The 23,508-nt window shown below is 32.8% G+C and overlaps 1 protein-coding gene across 2 annotated transcripts in view; it reads left to right on the forward strand.

Moving 5' to 3' along the window:
* The window catches only part of Camta (Calmodulin-binding transcription activator), a 151,044-nt gene that overhangs the window by 99,826 nt on the left and 27,710 nt on the right, over positions 1-23,508 (forward strand). The window contains exons 9-14 of one of the 2 annotated variants that reach the window (XM_089090148.1): positions 2,638-2,829; positions 6,914-7,065; positions 7,877-7,954; positions 13,279-13,421; positions 16,250-16,425; positions 20,020-20,201. In XM_089090148.1, coding sequence (XP_088946274.1) covers positions 2,638-2,829; positions 6,914-7,065; positions 7,877-7,954; positions 13,279-13,421; positions 16,250-16,425; positions 20,020-20,201 — 923 coding nt within the window. The remainder of the gene's footprint in view (positions 1-2,637; positions 2,830-6,913; positions 7,066-7,876; positions 7,955-13,278; positions 13,422-16,249; positions 16,426-20,019; positions 20,202-23,508) is intronic. The other variant, XM_089090150.1, reaches the window with a different exon arrangement.

The raw sequence follows: 23,508 nt of genomic DNA on the forward strand, positions 1-23,508 counted from the left end.
TTCCTCTGCTTATCTTAGGACACATATTGTATCGTATTCTATGGGCTTCATCTTTTCTGGACATTTTTTGAGGCGTTCTTCAACAGATCCATGACAAACTGGTAAGCAGATTACCAGTAAGCAGGATTATGCTCTTCTTTTATTAGAAAAACTTACGTTGTTTTGCAGTCTCCAGGCTGTTTGAAAGTTATTGGAAATTCATTATATTCCTTTGCAGCTTGACCGTGTAGAACGGTCATTTTAAACCTAGGTTAAATCTTAAATTCATTTATTCCGAAACTATTTTCCTAAGTTAGTATCTAGTCAGGAGCACTTGGCATAAAGTTTGCCTTTGAGTCTCTCATTTGTTCTCACTTTTCTAAAATAATTGATGACCTCTCAACTAAGGACAAAGGTTCCCGAAAATAGAATATTGGGACTAGAAAAAATTTTGCTTCCGCTCAAATCGTCAAAGCAGCTTCACGACAAAAGTGAAATAATCAGATGCTATTTGCACGGTATAGAAAGTTTTTTTTGCTTATATTATCTGATTTCTTCTGCTTATCTTGGGACACGTATTGTATCGTATTCTATGGGCTTCATATTTTCTGAACATTTTTTGAGGCGATCTTCAACAGATCCATGACAAACTGGTAAGCAGATTACCAGTAAGCAGGATTATGCTCTTCTTTTATTAGAAAAATTTACGTTGTTTTGCAGTTTCCAGGCTGTTTGAAACATTTTGGAAATGCATTATATTCCTTTGCAGCTTGACCGTATAGAAATTGTAAATATCTTTAGGTCAGTAAACCCCAAACCACAGTTAAGGGTCATATATAATTTAAAATAATTGCTAATTCCGTTGGTGAAACCACTTAAAGATTTCCAAAACTAATGCTATATTTTGCGACATTTCCCTTACTTTTCTTGTAATCTGTCACAGTGTTCAGTTTATTTTAAACCTAGGTTAAATCTTAAATTCATTTATTCCGAAACTATTTTCCCAAGTCTAGTCAGGAGCACTTAGCATATAGTTTGCCTTTGAGCCTCCCATTTGTTCTCACTTTTCTAAAATAATTAATGACCTCTCAACTAAGGACAAAGGTTCACGAATATAGAACACTGGGACTAGAAAAAATTTCGCTTCCGCTCAATTCTTTGCTACAGCTTACTAAAAAAAATCATCACCTGCGCAACAAATCAAAGCATGAAGATTCTCCACGCTTTGTTCCAGCTTGTTTTGACTGCTTATTTGCTAACCAAAATTAGTTATCCATTGAGTTTGACACATGATTTCAACTTCACACACTACAGGGATTCGTAACATGAAATCCCTTGTACTAATGCCGTTGCCATTACTTACGCTTGTTGCCTTGAAAATTCAGGATTGCCCTAGAAAGTACGGGAATCCCCCATCTTCTACTGTCGAGTTTAAATCAGAGTGATACTATCATTATCAGTTATCGGCAGAGGTGTTGTCACATTTCTCAGCACCGGGGGAAGTTAGGGTTAGTTGCATAAGCAACCCGTATGGTGCTGAAACACACTCTTGGCTATCTACTCTTGCTTACCTAGCTACTTACATCCTGAGGGGACATCTTTGGGTCCTACCTTTGGGTAGAGAATGAACATGGAGTCGGCATGAGGATGTGTTGTGTGCAGTTCGCATAGAATGATGTACCGTCTTTCAAGGTTTCAATCCGTGTCTTTAGCGGTCTTCTTTGTGGTCGGAGTGATCCATCAGTCCTAAGTTTGGAATTTTGTGAAGATCATCTAGTTACTTCAAATGAATTTTTTTTTTACGTAAATTTTGGGGCTTTCGATGGTTTTTATACTATTGGGGAAAATCTCTCCAGTTACTTTTTGGCTCTGACTAACAAACATACCTTTTGCAGTACTTCATTGTGGTTGTTGTACAAGCAGTATTTCTATTTTTTTTTTTATTCCTGTAAAATTGTTATTCAAAGCTGTTAAATTATCCATCGAATGTTGGTGTTTTCTTTATGTGTTGTTTTTTGTTTAATTTTTTACTTTTTTTTCGATCATCTTTCTCAGGGATTGTTTCATTTCAGTTCATGAAATGTGGCCTAATAGTATACTTTTTTAATTTTTTTACCCATACCCCGAAAAGATCACTTAGTTATTGCACCTATCATGATCAATTAAAAGATCAGTTATTGCACCTATTAGCAATGGTGCATACACTCAAATTTATTTTATGGACCGAAAGGCAAATTTTTAAAACGGAAAAATAGGTGAATTACACAAAAATATAGCAAATTGTCAGAAAATCGTATTGAAATCAGGGAGAGATCTTCAGGAGAGAAAAGTTAATAATAGTGGGGCATATGATACTAAAGCACCTCCAAAAGGATCTTTGTCACCAATAAAACATGAAATTTTGTTATGAACCAACAATCCCACGTCATGCTGCTCACACTTCTCAAGGGTGACCTAGGATTGGTAGTCTTAGACCGAAACACACGAATTTGTAAATGAGAAAATTTTCTTAGCAGTCATCTTTAATAGTTCATTGGTTGTTCTAAAAATATCTTCTTCTTCTTCTAGTATTTCTCTTGTATTTTTTCCTTATGCCGAGTTCTTTCTTCTTTCTTTCTTTAAATATTCCGTATTTCAATTTTTTTTTATCATTTTCAGCAATAGTTTCATATTGGATTGCTCACACTATTCTAGTATGACAAATGATTTGTCGTCCGAGACGGAAGTACAAAGTCACGAGAGTGGAAAGTTCTTTAAGAGGTCGTCTTTTGATTCTGTAAGTCCAGCTAGCAACTCATTGGCTGACAAATGGAAACGTCCTTTCGATAATCGCTTTCCTAAATTGACAAGGTAAGAATTATTGGACAGGAAGTTATAAATGTTAGTTTGAAATGGAAAGAAGAAAAGAAGCTAGAGCATAACTTTTTGGTGTTAATAACAGAAGCTTTCCTATTGCACAACTGAATGGTGATAGCTGAAATGCTTATCAAAAAAATTGTTTTTTTCTTTTCCCGTAGAGGTCACTTTTATATCATTTCCGACAATTTGTTACAGTGAATCTGTCTATTCTGACAAATAAAAAAAAAAAAAAAAAAATTCTGGATAAAGATTTAGAGGGTCGATTCTGATAATTAAGAGAAGATAATAGATTTTTCGGTGAACGTTGATGATCTATTTTCAGCACTGAAAAGACGGGAAGACAAAAACAAAAAGTCGAAAAAACCTTGACCATAAAAAAAAAAGGAAATATACGATTGAGCTAAGAACTGGAAACTGAAAACGGAAGAATTAAGAATACGGGTGAATAAAAACCAAGAAGATGGACATGGAATTTTAAAATTTCATTGTCAGGTCGTCCGCGGTTGGGGTGGGAGGACCTCATAAAGAAATATTCAAGGGAAATGGGAACGTCCTGGGAAGGCACAAAGAGGGGTGCTTTGAATAATTTGGGATGGAGGAGGAGCGCGAGTATCTGTGTTGGCCTCACACGTTTTGGGGCTTCGGTGTGTTGTTAGTAGTACTAGTAGTATCATCTAACTCTGGAAAAGAATAGTCAGCAATTTTACTTGCATCTGATCTTTTGCAAAAATTTAGTGAGCACGAGAGGAGGTTGACAGTAGAAAGCACTGACATCATTTTTTCTTGCCACATTTTAGGCACTACCATAGAAAGATTTACAAAAAAAAAAAAAAAAAAAAAAAACTCGAAGAAATAGACTAAGGATTGGATTTCAAACATTCCATTAGGCCTTGGATTTATGTTACCCTTCAAAGTTATAATGCAGTGAAAAGCCTACAGATCTTACTTGCATCAAGTGAATAAGACATAGTCAGTCTGTTTTTTTTCTAATTTTTCGGTTCTTAATCTTAATTTCTAAGTACGACCGCTTTTATCTTGTTTTTCTATATTGATAATTAGACTTTTCGCCGTTTTCGTCTTCCCTGATCTGCACTGATAAAGTACTATAAATGGCAATTACAATGTCCGCTTGTTTTTTGTTTTATTTGCTTTTGTTGGCTTTATCGCTTTTTCTTGGAAAGCTTTGATTTTTCTTTCATTTCCATCAGCGCCATCTAGTGTTGTAACCGGGAATTTCGCTTGTCAAGAACGATACTGGGAGGCTAACCTTGTCGCTGGAGTTTAAACATTAAGAATTATTGGAAAATTACAAGTATTTATCGTGATTTGGATTATAAAAAAACATTATATGGATCATTATTTCTGTTTTTAAAAATATAAAGATGAATTTTAGACGCATTTGGATAGAAGACATGGATAGGGAGGAATTATCCATTTAAAATTGGCCCGATTGCCCGTCATTCGGAAAGCAATGTTGTAGCCAAGAAGGATCTAAAGAGCTTGCAAAAATCTAGCTAAATGATAGGTTTGCTAGGTAATAGTAACTACCGCGCCATCTACTCTTCTTGTTTATTTCTGTCTACAGTATGAGATAGCAATGTATGCATTTGGCCTTAAAAAAAAACTTAGCTGTAAAACCTGGATTGAGATCGTTGTAGATGAAAATATTCATCTTTTTAATTAATAGTGAAAACAAAATTATGATACTTTATGTCGCTTAATTTAGTCGTTGAACGATTTCTATTAGCTGAACTATTTTGCAATAAGTTTGCGGCAACATTCTCTTCTTGTTTTTATTTTCTTTTCCTTTTTCCTGTTATTTTTGTATCATTCTAAATATAAGTTATAATTTAATTCTCTGTTTTCATTTCTCCTGTATTTAGTTGTTTACTCATTATTTTTTACTATGTTTATCTTTTAAAAGAACAGTGTTAAACCAAAAACGAGGTCTGAGTCCAAAAGAACCTGTTCAATCAAAAATGAGGACGTAGGAAAAAAATAAATAAAAAATTCGACACATGGTAAGCAATGGTGAATTTTTCTCTTGTATGAAAGATATGAAATCTCCTGTACAATAGGAAATATTCACCTGTTTTGTTCATGTACTCATCGTCTGTGAATCCCCTATTCTTATTTTCAGTTTCCATTAAAGACAGAAAACTAATGTGTATATTTGAACTTAAAGCTGCAAATAGAATGATGCCACATCCGAAACAAGATCTCAATCATTGCATTCCCTTCTTCCTCATATAAATACACACCTAATCCTGTCTGATGTTGAGCTACCATATACGTTCTACCATACTCGAACGCATTGTCTTTTAATACTACGGCTACTATTACTATCTACTGGCTGCAACACAAGCCGCCTTAGCAGCTGCGCAAGCCCCTCCTCTATCCGAATTTATTTTAAGCTTCCCTCTTTAGACCCTCCCAATGTTTGTGGTATTTTCGTTTTATATTTTTGCTTAGTTATACAAACGCTTAGGCACGAAGTGAAACTTGCTGTTCAGTAGTTGATGAAAAATAAGCTATTTCGTCGATAAGGCAAATGAAATGACAATATATAATTATATGAATAACGGGTAAAGCTGATTCAATAAAAATTGTACCCTTTGTTTATATATCTGTTTTTTTTCGTATTATTTATTAATATAAAGGCAGTGTTTTCAAAGAGATTACTTATTTCGATAAGACAACTTGCTTGGTAAACAGCAATTCAAGAGGCTCAAAACATTTTCCTTGAGGTTATTTTTCCCTATGAACATTTTAAAGCATAAAGATGAGTTTTATTGAAGGTCCAGATATGCTGGTAACACTATGTGCTGGATTAAACCCTACTGAAAACACTGTTGAAATATTTTCCGAAGGGAATAATTTGACTCTAAACAATTTGAAGCATGAACAAATAGTCCAAATAAATGACTAAAAACCATTAATGCAATAGTCGAAGTGATTTAGATCTTCCGTCTTTTTATTTTTATATTAATTAAAAAAAAATTCCACGAAACAAGATTTTCAAAGAAAAGTAAAGAGCTCCAGTAAACCAAAAATGAACAGAAATAACTTCCGCTCGTTAAACTACCACACATCGCCATCAATAAATAAATGAAACCCGAAACGAACAGAAACTACAATAAACAACCGAGGCAAGCTCATAACGAGCAAAAATCAAACACGAGCAGGGTTGACAACCCCCCCCCCCCATGCCTTCTCAAGACCAGAGCATAATTTGCACTTTATTGAAAACAAAATATATAAAAATGTTTTCACTTTTTTGACTTTAATAAATGAAAAACTATTAAGACTTTAAGGAATAAACATCAGTATATGCATATTAAAATGAAAATCCACGTTTGTTTTTTTTCTATAAAGTGCAAATTATGTAAAAAAAAACTTTTTGCCCACATCGCTCTTTACTTAGGCAGCGTTTTTGCGCTGCCTGATTTATCGAATAAAAATATATTATTATTCAATTGTCTTCTATAAGACTTAAAAATCAATCAAAAACAGAAAAAAAAAATTTCACTTCCTAATATTAGTCCTTAATAAAACTAAAAGATTTGTTGTATAATATTAAATATTCAACAATTTTTATGACATATTCTAGTTGCCTTTTGTCTCTCAACTTCGATTAATTTTTGAATGTACATGTGAAATTATTTTAATCCGCTGAAAACGTTCTCCCTTTAGTTAATGTGAAAGTGACAAATTCCTGAATTAGGATTCATATCTTTTTCGCAGCAAATAAGGTGTAATTGAATAGTACATTCAAAAATGTGAATAGCCAATCTCTTTTAAACAAGGAATGAACAGACTTTTTTTTGTGTCGTGATTCCAGAATGCCGAGATAGCCCTCAATATTCTTACTACAAGCTTGCTGTTATTTGTAAAAAGTTGTATTATATACTAATTAGGTGGCTGTCAATTTAAGCATAGCGCCCTGTCGGCTCTTTGTGCTTTTGTTTCTCTTTTAAACATAAAAAAAAGAATTTAATCACTAATATTTCATATTAATATTACTTGGTTTGTTCATTTTCTGCTCCCATGTAATTTATTGTTTTCTTTCTTTAAGGAATGACCGAAGTTTATCCCTACCAATATCTTCACTGCCCTCTAGTCCATGTGGTAACAGTCTTTCTGTCCCTAGTCCTTCAGTCGGAGTCCGCTCATCTACTCCTAAAGATGCTGATAAGATGCAGCCACAGCCATTGCAGATTTCTCCTTGTAAGAAAGTCTTTTTGAATTCAGATTCTTTTTATTTGTTTTTAGTTACATGTTATACTTTTTCTTTTTTTTAGTTTCTCAATACTTTGGTTCGCTTTGCCTCTTTTAGTCCTAATTTTTACCCATTACTAAATAAGCATATTTGATATAGGCAGAACAATAAGCCACTTTTTTTTGCCGTAGACAATTCCTTTGAGAAAAAAAACCGATAAAAAAGGAAAGGGTAAGGAAAATTGTATCTGGAGATAGTTTGATATATCAAATAGATCATATGACAATATCCTAGATATACTTCTTCAACTCTGATGGTTTATTCTTTAAAAAAATTTCAATTTTTTCTATGAAATGCTATATCCATTCATTAGGTGCGCGGACACTATTTTTCGGATACTGGCTGATTTTAGATCTGTTTTAATAATTTCTTCTCCATGTAGTTTTTGGTAAATTTTGTTTTTATTTCTTTCTTTTGTGATCTTGTAGGAAAAAATACCAAAACTTTTCTAAAATATTCAGCAAATGGTGGGAGGGGAAAGAATCGTAAATATATCGATGTATGGATAAAGGGCATGGCCCTAGGGCTCTCTTTCTTCTCTCTCTCTCTCTCTCTCTCTCTTTCTCTCTCTTTCTCTCTTATTTTAATGAAAGAAAACAAAAGGTACATAATAGCACCCTTTTGACACGCCTTTTATAAAACATTTCTTACTATTTCTTTCAGACACCCTCCTCCCTGAGAAGTAAAAGTCCATCTAATACCTTGAACTTTTACCCTAATTTCTTTGTTTATGACTTTTATTTTTGTTTTGCAATTAAGCCTATTGTGAAGCTGGTGAAAAGGAATTGAATGCTGACCCTCTGGAGCAAGAAGATTCAAGTCGATCGGACTTTTTTGGTAAGATTGTGTTATTGACGGTGTTGGTCGAGCACGGTGTTATAATTTTTGTCCTTAGTTTAGTCTGTTCACATGTGGTCTTTTTGCCTCTAAGCTTTCTAAAAAGGGAAAATACCTTCCTATGACGAAGTCAACTTTATGTAACAATCTAAAAAAAAAACAAGAAAAAAAATGCTTCAGAAACATTTTGATTTGGCAACACTGTACGGATTCGATTGTATATCTTATAAATAATTTAAATTTCTTTTCAGGCTAAAATAGTTGAAAGACTTTAGTATATTCTTTAATAAAATTTATCATACTTAATTTGTTTCAATTAATTCAACATCCTTAATTAACTGTAAGCGAAGGGCAAGAGAAAGATATCGACAAGTGTACTATAGTGTCCCCCGAAGCAGGGATGAGGGATACAATGAAAATTGTATGCAATCAGACGTTTGCGATCCGATTTTTTTTAGCAAGGTCATATTATTGACATTGTTGGACGAGCCCAGCATTATGATTTTGTCCTTAGTTTGATATTTTACTTAAGTTTGATACTTTATTACCAGACTCCAAATGTCGGTAAGACTAGATTGAGACACCTGAGATAATTTATGTTTTGAATGGGTAGAATATTGGAAGATGGTTCCTATCCTCGAAATTTAACGTCTAACTTTAAACAAGTAGCCGCGAATCAATTTAAAATATAATGGTATTACCGACTTTTTACTGACTATATACCGGTATTAGGGTATTATTGACTATGTACTGTATCAGTCAAAAGGGGCTATGAAAGGGTAGCAATGAACATAAGAATAGTGTCCATCGGTCTTGTAGTCATACAATTGAAGAAGACACGCATGGAGATAGCTTGAAACTAGTTACTTTGTGTCTGCAGTATCCTAAGATCTTAGACCTTACTTTTATTGAAACAGAATTCTTTCTTCATTCTTCATGAAGAAAGAATTCTTTCTTCGTTTGAATTTAAAAAAAAGATGTGATGTTGTGGCAGGTATTTGCTTTACTCTGCAGGCATGAATAAATAAATACATATAACTTTATTCTATCGTTTTAGGTTAAAGTAATCGTGGAATGAAGTTGGATGCATCAACTTATTTATACCTGAAGTGTAGAGCAAAATGCTTGTCAAAACTCCGTTCATCATTTTTTTTTTTTTTTTTTTTTTTAATTCAAAAAAAAACATTTAATAGGTTTCGACACACCAGGAATCGATTGAGCAGAACTAATCACCGTTGGTGGAATATCTAGCCAAATATGGTGAAATATTTTATCTGAGATATTCGGTTAATTCTATCTTTTAGGGGGTTGAACAGACGTAGAGTTTTTAGTTCTATTTTTGATGTTTTTAGGGGTGAGAATATAGAGATGGTGAGTTTAAATAGTAAAAAAAAAAAGTTTGAAGTTAGATTTTGAAAGAAAAGGTGATGAAAAGAGGCAGAAAGGAACGTCATTGATTGTGATATGGGCATGTACACATTTTTGGAAAATGAGGAAAAAGAAAAAGAGAATTGAGTTAGAAAAATGTAAAGGAGTAGTTAGGGGGAAAGTAGAGCTTTTGAGAAGGAGGAGAAAATGGTAAGAAAGACTTGATCGGGAGGGGATAGAGAGTTTGGTAAATAGTCCATTTTTTTTTTTTTTTAAGGCAATCAAGTAAATTTTGAATTTTATTTGGAAATTTAAAGTTTATTGGTAATTTTTTAGAATTTTTGAAACCTTATTCCTAAATAAGTATGTTGTTGTTTAAGTATATGTTTTATTGTTTGTTGAGGTTTTTGTAAGGGAAGAATGGTTCAAATTGTATTTATTTATTTTTTTTTATGGAAGCTTGAAGGGGTAATATAAAATTTGGAATGTAGTTGAAGCCACCGCCAAAGGATTCTCCTAAGGAGGGGGAGCATCCTACAAGCGGGACGTGCGTTGTATTTTGTTTTGTTTTTATTTGATTTGTAGTATGCCCCGGAGAGTAACCTTTTGTATTTGATTGCCTTAATTCATTTTTAGTTGGTATAAAAGGGGGATTTTTTTTTCTGTTTTGAAAAGGGAGTCTATAGTTAGGATGATGAAAATGTTATATTGGTTGAATTTAGTTTTTTAAATTTCAGAGATATAAAGGCGGAGAAAATAGAGGAAGAGAATTGTTTTTGGTTGGTTTTAGTTTGGTTGAAGTTTGTAATTTTGTTGAATTTATTTTTTAATAGGAGAAAAATGTAGATGAAGGGTAAAAAGGAAAAAATGGAAAAAGGGAAGGAAAAAAAATGAAAATATAGGATAAAAATACAGAAAATTATAATGAAGGCTAATAATCCTTTTTAAAATTTTGATCATGTTAATTATGTATAGTAGCAGAGTGTGTTTTTATCAATATTGTCTGGATAAAAAAATAAAAAAAATAAATGTCGTTTTTAAATTAGTGTTGGTGACATTAAAGTTTTGAAATTATGTGAAAAAGATTATTATATCACCGAGACGAGAGGAGGTGGGATTTAAAAAAAAAGAAAAAGAAAAAAAACAGACGTAGAGACTCTAAGCAAAATCAAACAAATTTCTCATGAATAAGGGGGCATTCTACACCGTCTTGCGGCCTAAAAAATTTTTCAAAGTGATTCTTATTTGTCTGGTTTTCAACGCAGGACAAAGCTCTTTTCTGGGTTTTTTGTCCGAAAAGAAATGAAAAGAATAAATAAGCTTGCGGTCATACACATACGCTCTTGAAGCTCTATGAGAAATCTTTACCTCTGTCTAGTCCTTTATAGGCGAGATTTAAAAGTAGTGAAGCTATTGAAAGAGACCTTCTTTTAGCTCATAAGAATGTTCTCTTTTAAGGAGGTTATTAAGCCAGATTCTAGTTTTGGTTAACTATACAAATTCTCTACAAGTAAAGTAGCTAGGCATTTCGAATGTTCGTGTAGATGAACAAAAGTGCCGCTAAAAGTAGATAGTAATGGGTAATGGTTACTCATATTCGACTATTGTTGGATTTATGTTTGACTTTTGACCATGTATATAAACGTGTTGTTTTTCTCGTCATTATTGTCATACTCGTACTATAAAAAAGGGATTGCCAGTCCATTTTAACACTTTAGTGATTTAGAAAAATGAAAAAAATGTGCGAAATTGTTGAAGATTTATACCGCTTTTTGTAAACCTTAAAAAGAAACAGGACTTAGAGGAAGTGAGTAAATGTGAAAGCTATTAAATCTTGAATAGCGTTCTTAAAAAGTATACTCAGGTTCTACGCATAGTCTTTGGTCCTCTGAATATTTGGCCCTTTTTGTAGTTCCGGTTCTGCAAGTGAGTAGATGAGTTTAAGACTAACCTTTGTAGTCTGCATATAGTTAATGCTTTATTTTGTGAGATATAGCCAAATTTAGCTTATTCTTTGTAAGGAAAGCTTGACCTGCACCTAGTCGAGATTATTTGTTACTAGTTAGTTTTAGTTTTGCTTAATGTTATTGCTTATTAATCAGTGGTTTTCATTTTGCTTCGCATTTTTAAATACTTGCTTCGCAAAATAATTTGCCCAAAAGGAACACTTGAAGTGGAAAAGAAAGAAAGCGACACAGCGGATCTTCAAACATATAGTGAAACACTTCATGACGAAATCTTCAATATTTGCGAAGTTCAAGACAAGGATTGCCTTTCGTTGCTATCGTTGAAATACACTCTTTCTGGAATTCTCTGCGTTTTCAGTTTTTACTCTTATAAATTTTGTAGCCTTTTAAACTAAGGCACTTTAAGCCAAATCTATGGTTGTAAAGTCAACGTTTCAATGAACTTATATCCCTTCTTTCGTTGCTTGGTAACGTGAATTTAGCCTCTGCAATTCCATATGGAACAGACGAAGATTTGCAACAAACGGTAGGCCACACATTTACGAAAAAATTAGGGGTTGGTCTATCTAAGAAAAAATGTTTATGATTACCTTTCACTTAATCTTAGAAAATAAGGTCATGAGATTCAGAAATATCGAGCCAGTAGCTTATAACATCTATCAAGGTTGAGTTCTGTCGGCAGGGCCACCGATCTTCGGGAATCTTTGTTTTACTTAGCAGCATAGACAATTGGTCGGACGTGTTTCAAAGCTAAAAATATAAAAAATAAAGTAGCAAAGGTAATAGTTGTCTTTTGCGTTTCCTGTCCAACTTTATCTCTTCTTTTCTTTTTTTGTAAGTTTATGTGATATGGTGGCTCAGCGGCTGTGCCGAAATATTTCAACCAAGCCGACGAAAAAACGTTTCCGTTGTAAAAAAAAACGAAACTGTTTTTCACCCTGTCTAATATTTTTAGTTCACCTTTTTGTGTCCTAATGAAAAAAATGAACTGATTTTTATTGTTTCCGCTACGCGAAGAGTGCATGAGCCTTTTCGTGTCAAAAATAAACGTAGCTGTCTAGTTTCATTTATTATTTGGACTTATAAAATACTGGGTGTCCAATATGAACCACCTGCATAATTAACTACAAAGGGACTTCTTAGACTCAAAAATATTTATTGCAATGGTGATAAACATGTAGGACCGATATATACATACTGGGAGGGAGGGGCTTAAGCGTAACTGGGAAGAGTTTTACCCTATAAAGTACGTTGGTGGCGGGATATCCCGTCCGAGAAGAACCTTATATGTTTGGTTTGTTTATATTCAGTAAGCTTAACTGTAGTTTTATGTCGAAAAGTTAAATGTATAATTTTGAAAATCTAAGTGTACAGATTGTTCCTGTTTTTGAGCCAAAACTAAAAGATGGAAAGAAAACTGTTTTATATTGTTCCATGGGCTACTGGTTGGATAGTTTATATCATCTATTAGTTTGTAAATTGACAAGAAAAAAGACGAATGGGAGGGAAAACCAAAATGACTTTGATATCTGTTTGAAAAAATTGAAAAACCTAGCTCTTTTCTTACCAACAAAATAGAATTGAGTTCAGTACAAGTTAGCAAATGATTAGTAATTTCCCAAATCTCTGGTATTATGATTAAATATATGAAGGACGACGAAATTGTCGAAAAAAAAATATAGATGTCAGATTGTCAGTATAGAAAATTTAACTTACTAGTATCTCTCCAAGCTATGATCCCTTACTTTTAAATTATTTCAAATGTGTGTATAATGATTTTTATTGTATTTTTCGCTTTATTTGTTAATTGTTTTTGTTAATGCTGATATATATATCTTGACTTTTAATATTAATATTTATTTTTTTTCATCATTTGTTATTATCACATACTTTTTTATCGCAAATAAAAACAATTCCTATCCAAGACCAATCTAACAGAAATATGAATGGGGGGGACGTGTTTTATTTATTCATTATTTTGTTTTGTAGATAGCAGTCAATGCACTAGTCAGAATCGTCGTGAGAGTGTCAGCTCATGTGATTTTAATCTTGTTCAGCTGACTGGTGAGCAGGACTCCCGAGTATTGACCTTAGCTGAACAAATAATTGCCGCTATTCCCAATAGGATTAAGGTATGTCTTCTCCTCTTTTATGTATATTCTGCTTAGATTATTGACGTAGTTTGTTTTACTATCCAGTTCAAACTATTAGGAAATTAGCTAGTGATGCTGTGATAGGCTTCTTAAAATTAGGTTGATAACTAAATAGACTAGAATTTACAGGACTTAGTCTCATCTTTTCTTACTCAAAAGGATTTGGTGATTGATGTAGATTTGTTTTATAAAAATAAGTTTTATCGGTTTTTGAGAATCTTTTGATGTCAGGAAAGACGAAATCGTGTCTAGGCCAAATAATGAATAACTATCAGCATAAGGTAGTTCAGACCGTTGGTCTGACGGGCGGAGCAAGTGCTCAGGAGCTGAAAATCTAAAAAATTAAAGAAAAGTAAAGTTAGTCGAGTTGACTTCTTAACTGCTCGCGTCTCGCTAAATTAATCATGAACTCATATTGCTGTGTTTATATCCAAAAATGATTTTTTTTTTTTTTTTTTTTTTTTTTTAAATAAACTTCACCATTTTTTGTTACAAGTTTGTGCATTCCACGGCTTCGCAGAAACATTGTATGAGTCGCTTTGTGCCAAAAATAAATGCAGCGCTGTGAACCCACTTATTATTTGAGCCTACTTATGACATGTATAAGTATTTATTTTATAACTGTTATAAAACGAAACGCATAATGAAGGATAAATAAAAGGGAAATAAAGAGAATTAAGGTAAAAGAAAAATTAAGAAGCAAAAGAACAAATTAGAACGTCTGCTCAGTTTCGAAAAACAAACTTCTTAGCAAGGAAAAATCATCCCTTACACATTCTGCTACTTTCATCCCATTAATTTGAAGCTAGAAAAAAAAGTTTTAGGTGATTGTGTGAGTAATATTTCGTTTTGGCCAAAAGTTGTGAAAAGTTCTTTCAAATTATAACTACTGGTTGTCTTCATGCTTTGAGATCTTTTCAAGTTCTTGAATATATAGGCTACTGGCGTTTTTGTAGAAATGAACATCAGTTGCACCGATATGATTTAAATCTGGGAGTAAAATTCTACTAATTTCTGTGCTCTTTCCAGTTATTAGCCTGGAAATTCACACTTTTTCACACGTTCACACGTATAAAATGACTTCAATGATTTCATTGGCTCAATATGCGTACGAAACATTAACTTTTCCTAAATTCAAATATGTTTAATGAAGAACATAATATAGACATCGCCAAAGAGTCACCAATTCTATTTAGTGAAGAATCCACACTATGTCAAAGAATCATTAATCTAAATTCAAGGATAGTGATTTTACTATTGATGCCTAAAATCAGTGAAAACATTTCTAATTTTCAATTGGTTCTTGTCAATGCAGTTATAGCATACATTTGAATAATATTAGGAAGTGGAGATCAAGAGATGATAAAAAAAAGTATCAATAGTAAGAGTAGTTGAATATGTTTAACATTAATGAAAAATCTTTTGTTTTTAATTGGTGCTTATGGACGCATTCATCGCATGCATTTGGTTGTGAATATCAGTTAAGAAGTGAAAATTTACACAAATTCATTTGACACAAAAAAGTATCCATAGTAAAAAGGGAAAAACAGAAAAGAAAGAAGGGAAAAATCTGGTAGGCAAAATATTTTCTCGTTAAAAAATAATTCAAAAGGTAAGAAACGCATTCTATATTGATACTGTAATAAAGGGGGGGGGGGTATATTAGCTCTCATAAATTTATTCCCACTCCCCTCCGTTGATTCTTAAAAATATCTTAATTTTCATTAAAAAAAAATACCTAGATGTTGAAAGATACAATTTTGTTTTCATTAAAGAATATTTTTAATGGGGATATTCTGATCGAAAAAAAAATTGGGAAAATATAAATTTTCTTCTCTAGACTTTAGACCCTTCCCCCTCTCCCCACCTACATTATAATGATTTGACGCCCCTGGCTGCGGTAATTTTACCTGGTATTCGGTTATTTACTTTCCATGTTTTGCTTCTTTTTTTTTGTCTGCTGGCGTGATTTGCTCTTTTGGCATTTTTTAAAAGATCTAATGATGTTCAGATATATAAAGTTACTTGCTCGTACAGAAGAATATCCCATGAGAAAATTGTATATAATAATAATAAAATACTGATATTACGTTATCGGTGAGGGCTCATGAGATGGATCCCACTAACCTTTGTGGGTCTTGTCACTTAGGACTGATAAAATTCAATACAATTGTTTCATTTTGGACTTGTAATATGTATATTTAGAATGTCTGTGCTACAATTATAAACGTTTTGCATTCCTGTATGCTTTTAATAAATCATACTTTCAATAAAGGAAAAAATATAACCAGTTTGATCAAATCCTAAGTAGTTTCAGTTTTTCTTCCAAAAGGAAACATCTTTCTTTGCTTTTGAATTTCCATTTATATTTATGTTTTATTTTTTACCTTTGTTTTGATAGAAAATTACTAAAACTGAGTTGTAACCAATTTTAAATCACTAGTTCCTGCTTTTTTTCTCATACCAACCTTTGACACTGTTAGGATTTTTAAAAACCTAGGTGAATCCTGTTATCAACTGAGCAACGCTATTCAGGCTCTTAAAAAATGGCCTCCTTGGCATGGCAGCGGGGCTCCCAGATTCGGCTGTCATTCTCTATAAATAATTTAGTTGATGCATCTATTCATTAACGTGAGCAAATACATTTTTTCGGCATTTTTGGGAATAAATATTGCAAAACCATTGCTGTTAGAAAATCTCCGTTACATATTGAAATGTTACAATGTTTAAAACTTGTGCTCAGAAGCATGCTCTCATCATTAAAACCACTAAATAAAAGCTAGCCTAAAAATAATTTCCTTGCTTAGATGGAAATGGATGACATGTCTAACGACTCAGGGTATGGCTTATCGGTTGAGAATCCATTGTCAAATTGTAATGAAGGACGGAGTACGCGAAATGAATCAACCATCGAATCAATGAACGACTCAGCACTGTTTGACCCATTGGATTACACCTTTGAATTCAGTGATCACTCTTACAGGTATGTCGTGTTGACGTCAGCTTAAGTATGTTTGAAAGGCGCAGTACTTCAGTAAACCAAGTCCATCTTTTGTTATAAAAGGCTCTTCTATAACAAAATTATTATTCGCTAAATTTTTTTAAAACAACTGCCATACGTTTAAGTTTTGAGGTGCATTTTTTGGCTTCGACGGTGAATTTTTACGGTTTTGATTGTAAACTTTATGTAACTTTGCTTACTTTAATGCTGGATTATCCTTTTTTTTAATCTGTTAAAGTTTTTTTTCTTGTTTAATTTGAAGCATTCTATTTTTTGTTGGGTGTCTTGAAGCACACAGTTATGTCTGTGTCTTATTTTGTTTTTAAAGGAGCGTACTTCGTACTTTGATTAGAGATTGAAACATCTCACGGTAAATTTAATTTCACTTGGATTGCTTCGAGTCAGTGCAACGGTTTCACAGCTTAATAATTTCGGTTAGGTTCTCGTCAAATCTTTACTTGAGGAAAATAACATATGTGCAACTATTTCTTGTAAAGGAAAACAAAATTAAAAAAGAAAAAAAACTAAATATATTATACAAAAAAATATCGGAATATTTATTAAAGTTACAGAAAATTTGGTACTTCTCAATAAAGCATTGGGCCCTTTCCGTTGGATACGTGCCTGATAAGGAAGAATGATTATGACTAGTGTAAATTTTTATATTTGCTTTAGTTCTTAACGAAGAACATATCTTAAAAGCTACCGTAAGCTCCTGTTAGGAAATTAAGAGGAAGGAGGAAGCTTCCTCCGCTTTTCCTTTAGAGGAGGGAGAAAGTATCCCCAAGTCCCAGACTGCCCGAATTATGAAAAGCCCTTTTGACGTTAAAATATGATTGATTAAGCATAAAGTATTGAATTCTGAAGGATAGAGAAAATGTCAAATCAAATAGGTCCCTTAGGAAGATAACTAAAATAAAAGATAGGAGGGGATTCTCCGTGTACGACGCAGACTTAAATCCCTTAAAACCCGTTTGAAAGAGTAAGCAACCCGTCTAAGAAAATACTAGTTGCTTGGAGCTTGTATGCCATTTATTTTGAAGCTTTTAACTAAATTGGTTTAAATTTCTAGTGACCAAGTTAAAGAGAAAATGAAGGGCTATGACACTTATTATAAGAGTCAAAGTTATAAGAGGGCTAATAAGCAATTGAAAGGTTGTCAAAGAAAGCACTAGTTAATGATCATTTGCCTTTAACTTGTGAAATTGAGTCGCATGCTCTACTGGCTTATAACCGTTTTCTTACCATAATAAATGGTTTGATAAGCCAAATTGGAAACAAGTAAATTCTGAAGTTTGTTTGTATGTTCTTTGCTCGTTATTATCAAGCCCGAAAGTGCCTTTTCACCTTTTACAAACCTATAAGGTCGCCGACAGCTAAGATTGATTTAAATTGTTACTATTACCAGATTGTACATTGTTTGAAGTCAGCTGCTTCAGTTTCAGTTCCTGTTGAACGTGTTAGATTTGGCACCAGAAAACCGTTATGGAATGTGTGCCCAGAAGTGAAAAAAGCTAAACAACGCGCGAAGTTTTTGCTTTCCCTTTGGATTCCTTGTGATCGGCCCAAGTCTGGTGAAGTATTTAAAATTAAGCAAAATTCGAAACTTTAGTTTAGATTTTCTTTGCGTCAAGCCCGTCTGAATGGTTTGGATGGCCCCTCGGATCGGAAGTCTTGGTCCAATGTAATTAATAGCAGCAAAGTGTGCCTGCTACCGTTTCGATTATCAAAATTAGTGATTTTGTTGCTCGTTTTACTCGTGTTTTTTCTACATTAATCATGTTTTCTTCCTTATTGCATAATACTGTTACTCAAATTCTTCAGCAAGTCCATATATTGTCAATATCTGGTGGTGATATCTATCGGGCTTTTAAGAGTGTTAAAAAATCAAGTGCTCCTGATATGGATGGTCTGTATTACAATCACTTCACCATTAAGTGTTCATTATTCTTAACACACATTCAGCTCCTATTCAAGATGTGTTTAGCCCAGTCGTTAGTTCCAGATAGTTTTCTTTCGGGAATCGTAACATTAGTTTTGAAAAAGGGAAAGGACGCAGATCAGTGTTCCAGTTATGGACCAATTACAGTGTCCTGCTTCATGACCAAGCTGTTCGAGTATGCCGTATTACCTGAAATTTTGACTAAGTGTTATTTTTCTGATTATCAAGTTGGGTTCAGAGCCAGTTTTGGTTGTTCTCAAGCCCATCATATACTTGGTCAGTTGCTAGTCTCGGCAAAAATGCAAAAAAGGCCACTTTATTTTTGCTCGGTTGATATCTCGGGCGCTTTTGACAACATTGTTCATTCGCAAGGGCTTAACTGCTTAGTTAAAGCAGGAGTTAATTCTTCCGTATTAAAAGTTCTTCAATATTGGTATTCCAATTCGTTGGTTTGGTTAAAATGGATGTCTGATATATCCGAGTCCATCTCAGTAAAGAAGGGAGTCAGGCAAGGTGGTGTGCTGTCTCCATATATTTTTAAAACTGTGCTTGCGGACTATTTTGCGAATTCTGTCTCTTACTGTGTTTTTAGAAAATACTGCTGTTAGTCACATTGCTTATACTGATGATGTTCTGCTAGTTAGTCATACTAGGTCAGGCCTCACAAAGAATCAAAATGTTCTGATTAATGCTTTGAGTAGGATTGGGCTTTCTGTAAATGCTTCAAAATGCGAGTTTCTGTGTTTTAATATCTCTAAACGAGCTCCTCCTTTACATGTGGGTACAATGCTACTCAAGTGTGTCTCAAAGTTGAAATGGCTTGGGATTACTTTTTCTGATACACTTTCGACTACATGCCCGTCTCTGGTTGCTAGTGCTCTGCAGTGTATTCGCTTCTCATATGGTAAAATCTCGCCTAATACAGCCGCCGAGGCTACTTTACCATAGTTTTTGTTCTCCTACAATTCTTTTTCTTTCCGGTTTGCAGCCTCTAATGCGCAAAAAAGACCGTCTTCAGCTAAGGAGAGGCTATTTTGAATATTGTAAAGTCCTGCTATGTTTACCCAAGGTGGTACAGAAATCACAAGATTATTTCTCATTTTGGACTTATCGACCCTCTAGTGCTGCTTGACAACATCACTAAGGACCTGAGGACCAATACTCCAAGGAAGATGTGCGCCAGTGACCCCCTCGTTTATTTTTTTCCCGATTAGTGATTCTATTGGATATTGTTACGTTATTTATGTTGTGTTTTCCTTATTATTTCCTTGTGGATTATATTATTTTCTTTCTTTCTTTTTTTTACTCCGTATTTATTTTATATTGCGGGTTACAAGTAAACTTACTTACTTACTTACTTACTTACTTGTGAACTTGCAGTAATTTTAAAGGAGTTAAATATAAATCTGACACAAAAGTACAGCCAAACATTAATGTTATTTTACTGTAATCTGCCTGATGTTTTGAACTGTTGTTTTATGTTCTTATATATTGATTACATAAACTAATTTTGATTCCTTTTTTTGCTAAAAATAAAAAAAAGGCTTGGAAACAAAGTATAAGCTGTAACAATTTTATAGCTTACATAGTAAATTGCCAACTTTTTGCGTTTCTTGACGTTATGCTTATTTTAGGTACTGTGATCCAGGGACTCCAAACTCCAGCCTATCTCCAGGAAGTTCCAGCTGTTTACAATCTCCGTGCTCATACTCCATGGGTAGTCCATCACCTCCACCAACGACTGCGGATTTCACTGAGTTCTTTCAAGCGTCTAATTCAATCTTTATTAATGATTTTTCAAACCTCACCCTATCAGGTAAAATTTTTTTTAATATTCAATACAAGTGACTTAAACCCTGGTTTACCTGTGACTTAAAAACTGTTGCATGCTGGTGTATAGCTAATCTAAGGTGCCCCTCAAAATTCAGTCATGGAAAAGGGGTTAACATGAAATATGTGGGGTTATCATTACTTTTGTAAAAAAAAACGCAGTAATTACACGAACATGCAATTTAAAAGAGCCTTTCCGCAACTATTGAAGTTTTTTCTAAAAACGGTATAATGTATTAAGATTTTAAAATCACAAAGCTTTACTGTAGCACCTAGGATATTTTTTACAGCAGCCAAGTCCTTTAGAGCGGGAAAGGGCTTTAACTAATTCCCCTCTCCCCCTTTTGTACCCCCCCTTTAGATAATCGTCCGGGTCTAATACAGTGACTGTTGCTTGTAAATATATAATATATTACTCCTTGCAAAACGTCCGTTCATTGCAATGTCAGAAAAGCAAAACTAAAAATGAAACTAAATTATAGAGCATTAACGACTGTTGTAGTAGCTTGAATGTGTGATTCTGTTTTTTTTTTTTTTTTTTTTCAAATGTTGCCCAATGTCTTTGCGAATTTTGCATTTTTCTGACTAAAGTATGCTTTCGCTTCAAATTTTTCCACTTAATATTGTTGAGTGTATTGTATAGTATAGCTTATTGTATAGTATTATTATATTGTATAGTATTATTATATTGTATAATATTGTGTAGTATTGATTTCTTTTTTTTTTATCACGAACATTAAGCATACTCATACGAAGGAAGGAATTATTTTATCAATTGTTTCTGTTTAATCAGTAAGATTGGAGATATCCTGTCTACGTTAGGTTTTAATATATTTGGTACCCCTGTGAATCGTTGCTAATTTGGGCTGTGTGAATTTTTTTTTTTGAGCATTTAGATAAGATAAGATATTTATTTTTTAAAAATCTCTATCACAAGCCCACGAAGGGCCAAATTCAGACTTCGGAGTCGACAATAATAATGGTTGCACTAAAACTGGCAAAAGATGCAAAAAACAACAACAAAAAAGAAAAATCATAATGAACAATCATTTAAATGTCAATAATTACACTGTAAAAAGTCAATTAACAAAAGTTAAAAAATACAAACTGGTCAAACTAAACTTATACAAATCAGAAAAAGAATTAAAAGGGACATAAGAAAAAGGGGGAGGGCAAATAAGCGAATAAATACAAACAATAACAAGACATAAATACATATAAATTAAAAGGGGCAATAAAAAAGTGTCAATAATTCAACTAGGCTACACGAAGTCAATAAAAGAGTCGAAAAAATAAAAAATTTATCAAGAAAGAGGGGGGGGACAAAATAAATAAATAAGCGACAAAAAAAGAGAACGAAATATAATATATATAAGAATTACATGGGGAAAAACAAAAAAAAAGAGAAGGGACAAGCAAATGAGTGCAAGAATATGGGCGGCATCATCAGCTAATAAAAATGAGAAAAAAAGAGAAACTAGTGGGACATTTTATTCATTTTTTTCTGTAATTAATTTTAAAAAAAATTCCGAAAAATAAGTTTTTCAAAGAAAAGTAAAGGCCATTTTAAACTTAAGCTCAGGAGATACAAATACATTTTAAATTTCAAATTCAACACGACCAGAAATTACAATTAAAGAATAAATGAACGCAAAACGAACAGAAATTAAATAAACAATCGTTGCAAAAAACATACAATAAGTAATAATATAAATGAATAAATAGATCTTAAAGCGAGTAATGCTTAGATTGAATATGAAAATCAAGTTTAAAACGAAAACAAATATTCTGCTATTAAAGTATAAATGAAACTTAAAACGAACAGAAATTAAATAAACAATCAATACGAACAAACATACAATATATATTAATGTAAATGAATAAATAATTCTTAAAACGAGTGAAACTGAAATTGAATATGCAAATCAAGTTTGAATCGAATAAAAATAACTACAAACAAAAGTTTGGGTATCGTCTCATTGCAGAAGCCTAAAACCTACTGCGTCATTGGCGCTTTACTGAAAACAATTCTTTGAAATATTTTCACTTTTGTAACTTTAAGAAATAAAAAATTAATTAATATTTTAGGGAATAAATATCAGCATATGTATATTAAATTGACAATGCACATTTTTTTTTCAGTAAACTCATTTGAATTTTTTTTCAGTAAAGTAAAAATTATATTCTTGCTTTTAGAAAGCATAGGGGTTTTGAAACCTGCTCACATTAATTTATTATTGTTTTGAGTTTGACTCTAATATTTATTTTAATTTTGTTCGTTTTGGTTTTCATTTATTTATTGATACTGATTTGGGGTAGTTGTATGCTTGGTAGATTATATGATAGTCCGGACGCCAGGTGTTGAAAATGTGAACCATACCACGACGGAATGGGCTGCTACGAGAATTAGCCTACCCTCTATCCCCTAAATTGACCATGCGAATTAACAAATACCAATGGTACTTGCTTGCAATTAGTGGAACACTCCAAAACTTGACATTTTATTATATTTTGGTGTTTCATGCAAGAAAATGCATGTTCCACAAAGTTTGAGGTGCAGTTTTCTGCTCAAATAGAAATGCCTAGAAGCCATAGAATGTTTTCATAACAAACTAACTCGATTAGTTACAAAAAATGACAGAGTTAAAAAAAAATGGCAAAACTATATGAGTCTTGAACAGTCTTGGAAAGTATAAACAAAATCAAATTGAATATTAAATATATGATCATACTAATTGCTGAACGATCCATCAGTTCAAGATCTTTTTTTTACTGTAATTTTTATTTTTATTTTAAATGCTTTAAGAACTGGAAAAGGATTAATTTGTAATATACGAGTAATTCGTTTTCAGTGAAGCACCAATGACGCAGAAAGCTATAGGTTTTTACAGTTAAAGAAGGGGGCAGTATCCACATTTTGTTTGTAGTAAAACTTTATTTGTCTTGACCAATCTTGAAAAGAACTAAAAAATTAAACTGAATATTTGATGCATAATGATATTAATTGCTAAAAGCTCATCAGTTCAAAATTTTACTGTAATTTTAATACTTATTTTCTATATTAAGTACAAAAGAAAACATTTGTAATATAATTCGTTTTCAGTAAAGCGCCAATGACGCAGTAGGTTTTAGGCTTCCGCAGTGAGACGATACCCAAACTCTTGTTTGTAGTTATTTTTATTCGATTCAAACTTGATTTGCATATTCAATTTCAGTTTCACTCGTTTTAAGATTTATTTATTCCTTTACATTAATATATATTGTATGTTTGTTCGCATTGATTGTTTATTTAA

The sequence above is a fragment of the Artemia sp. Qi Xiang Cuo genome, chromosome 6 (assembly GCF_049724085.1).
Source record: "Artemia sp. Qi Xiang Cuo chromosome 6, ASM4972408v1, whole genome shotgun sequence".
Lineage (NCBI taxonomy): Eukaryota > Metazoa > Arthropoda > Branchiopoda > Anostraca > Artemiidae > Artemia > Artemia sp. Qi Xiang Cuo.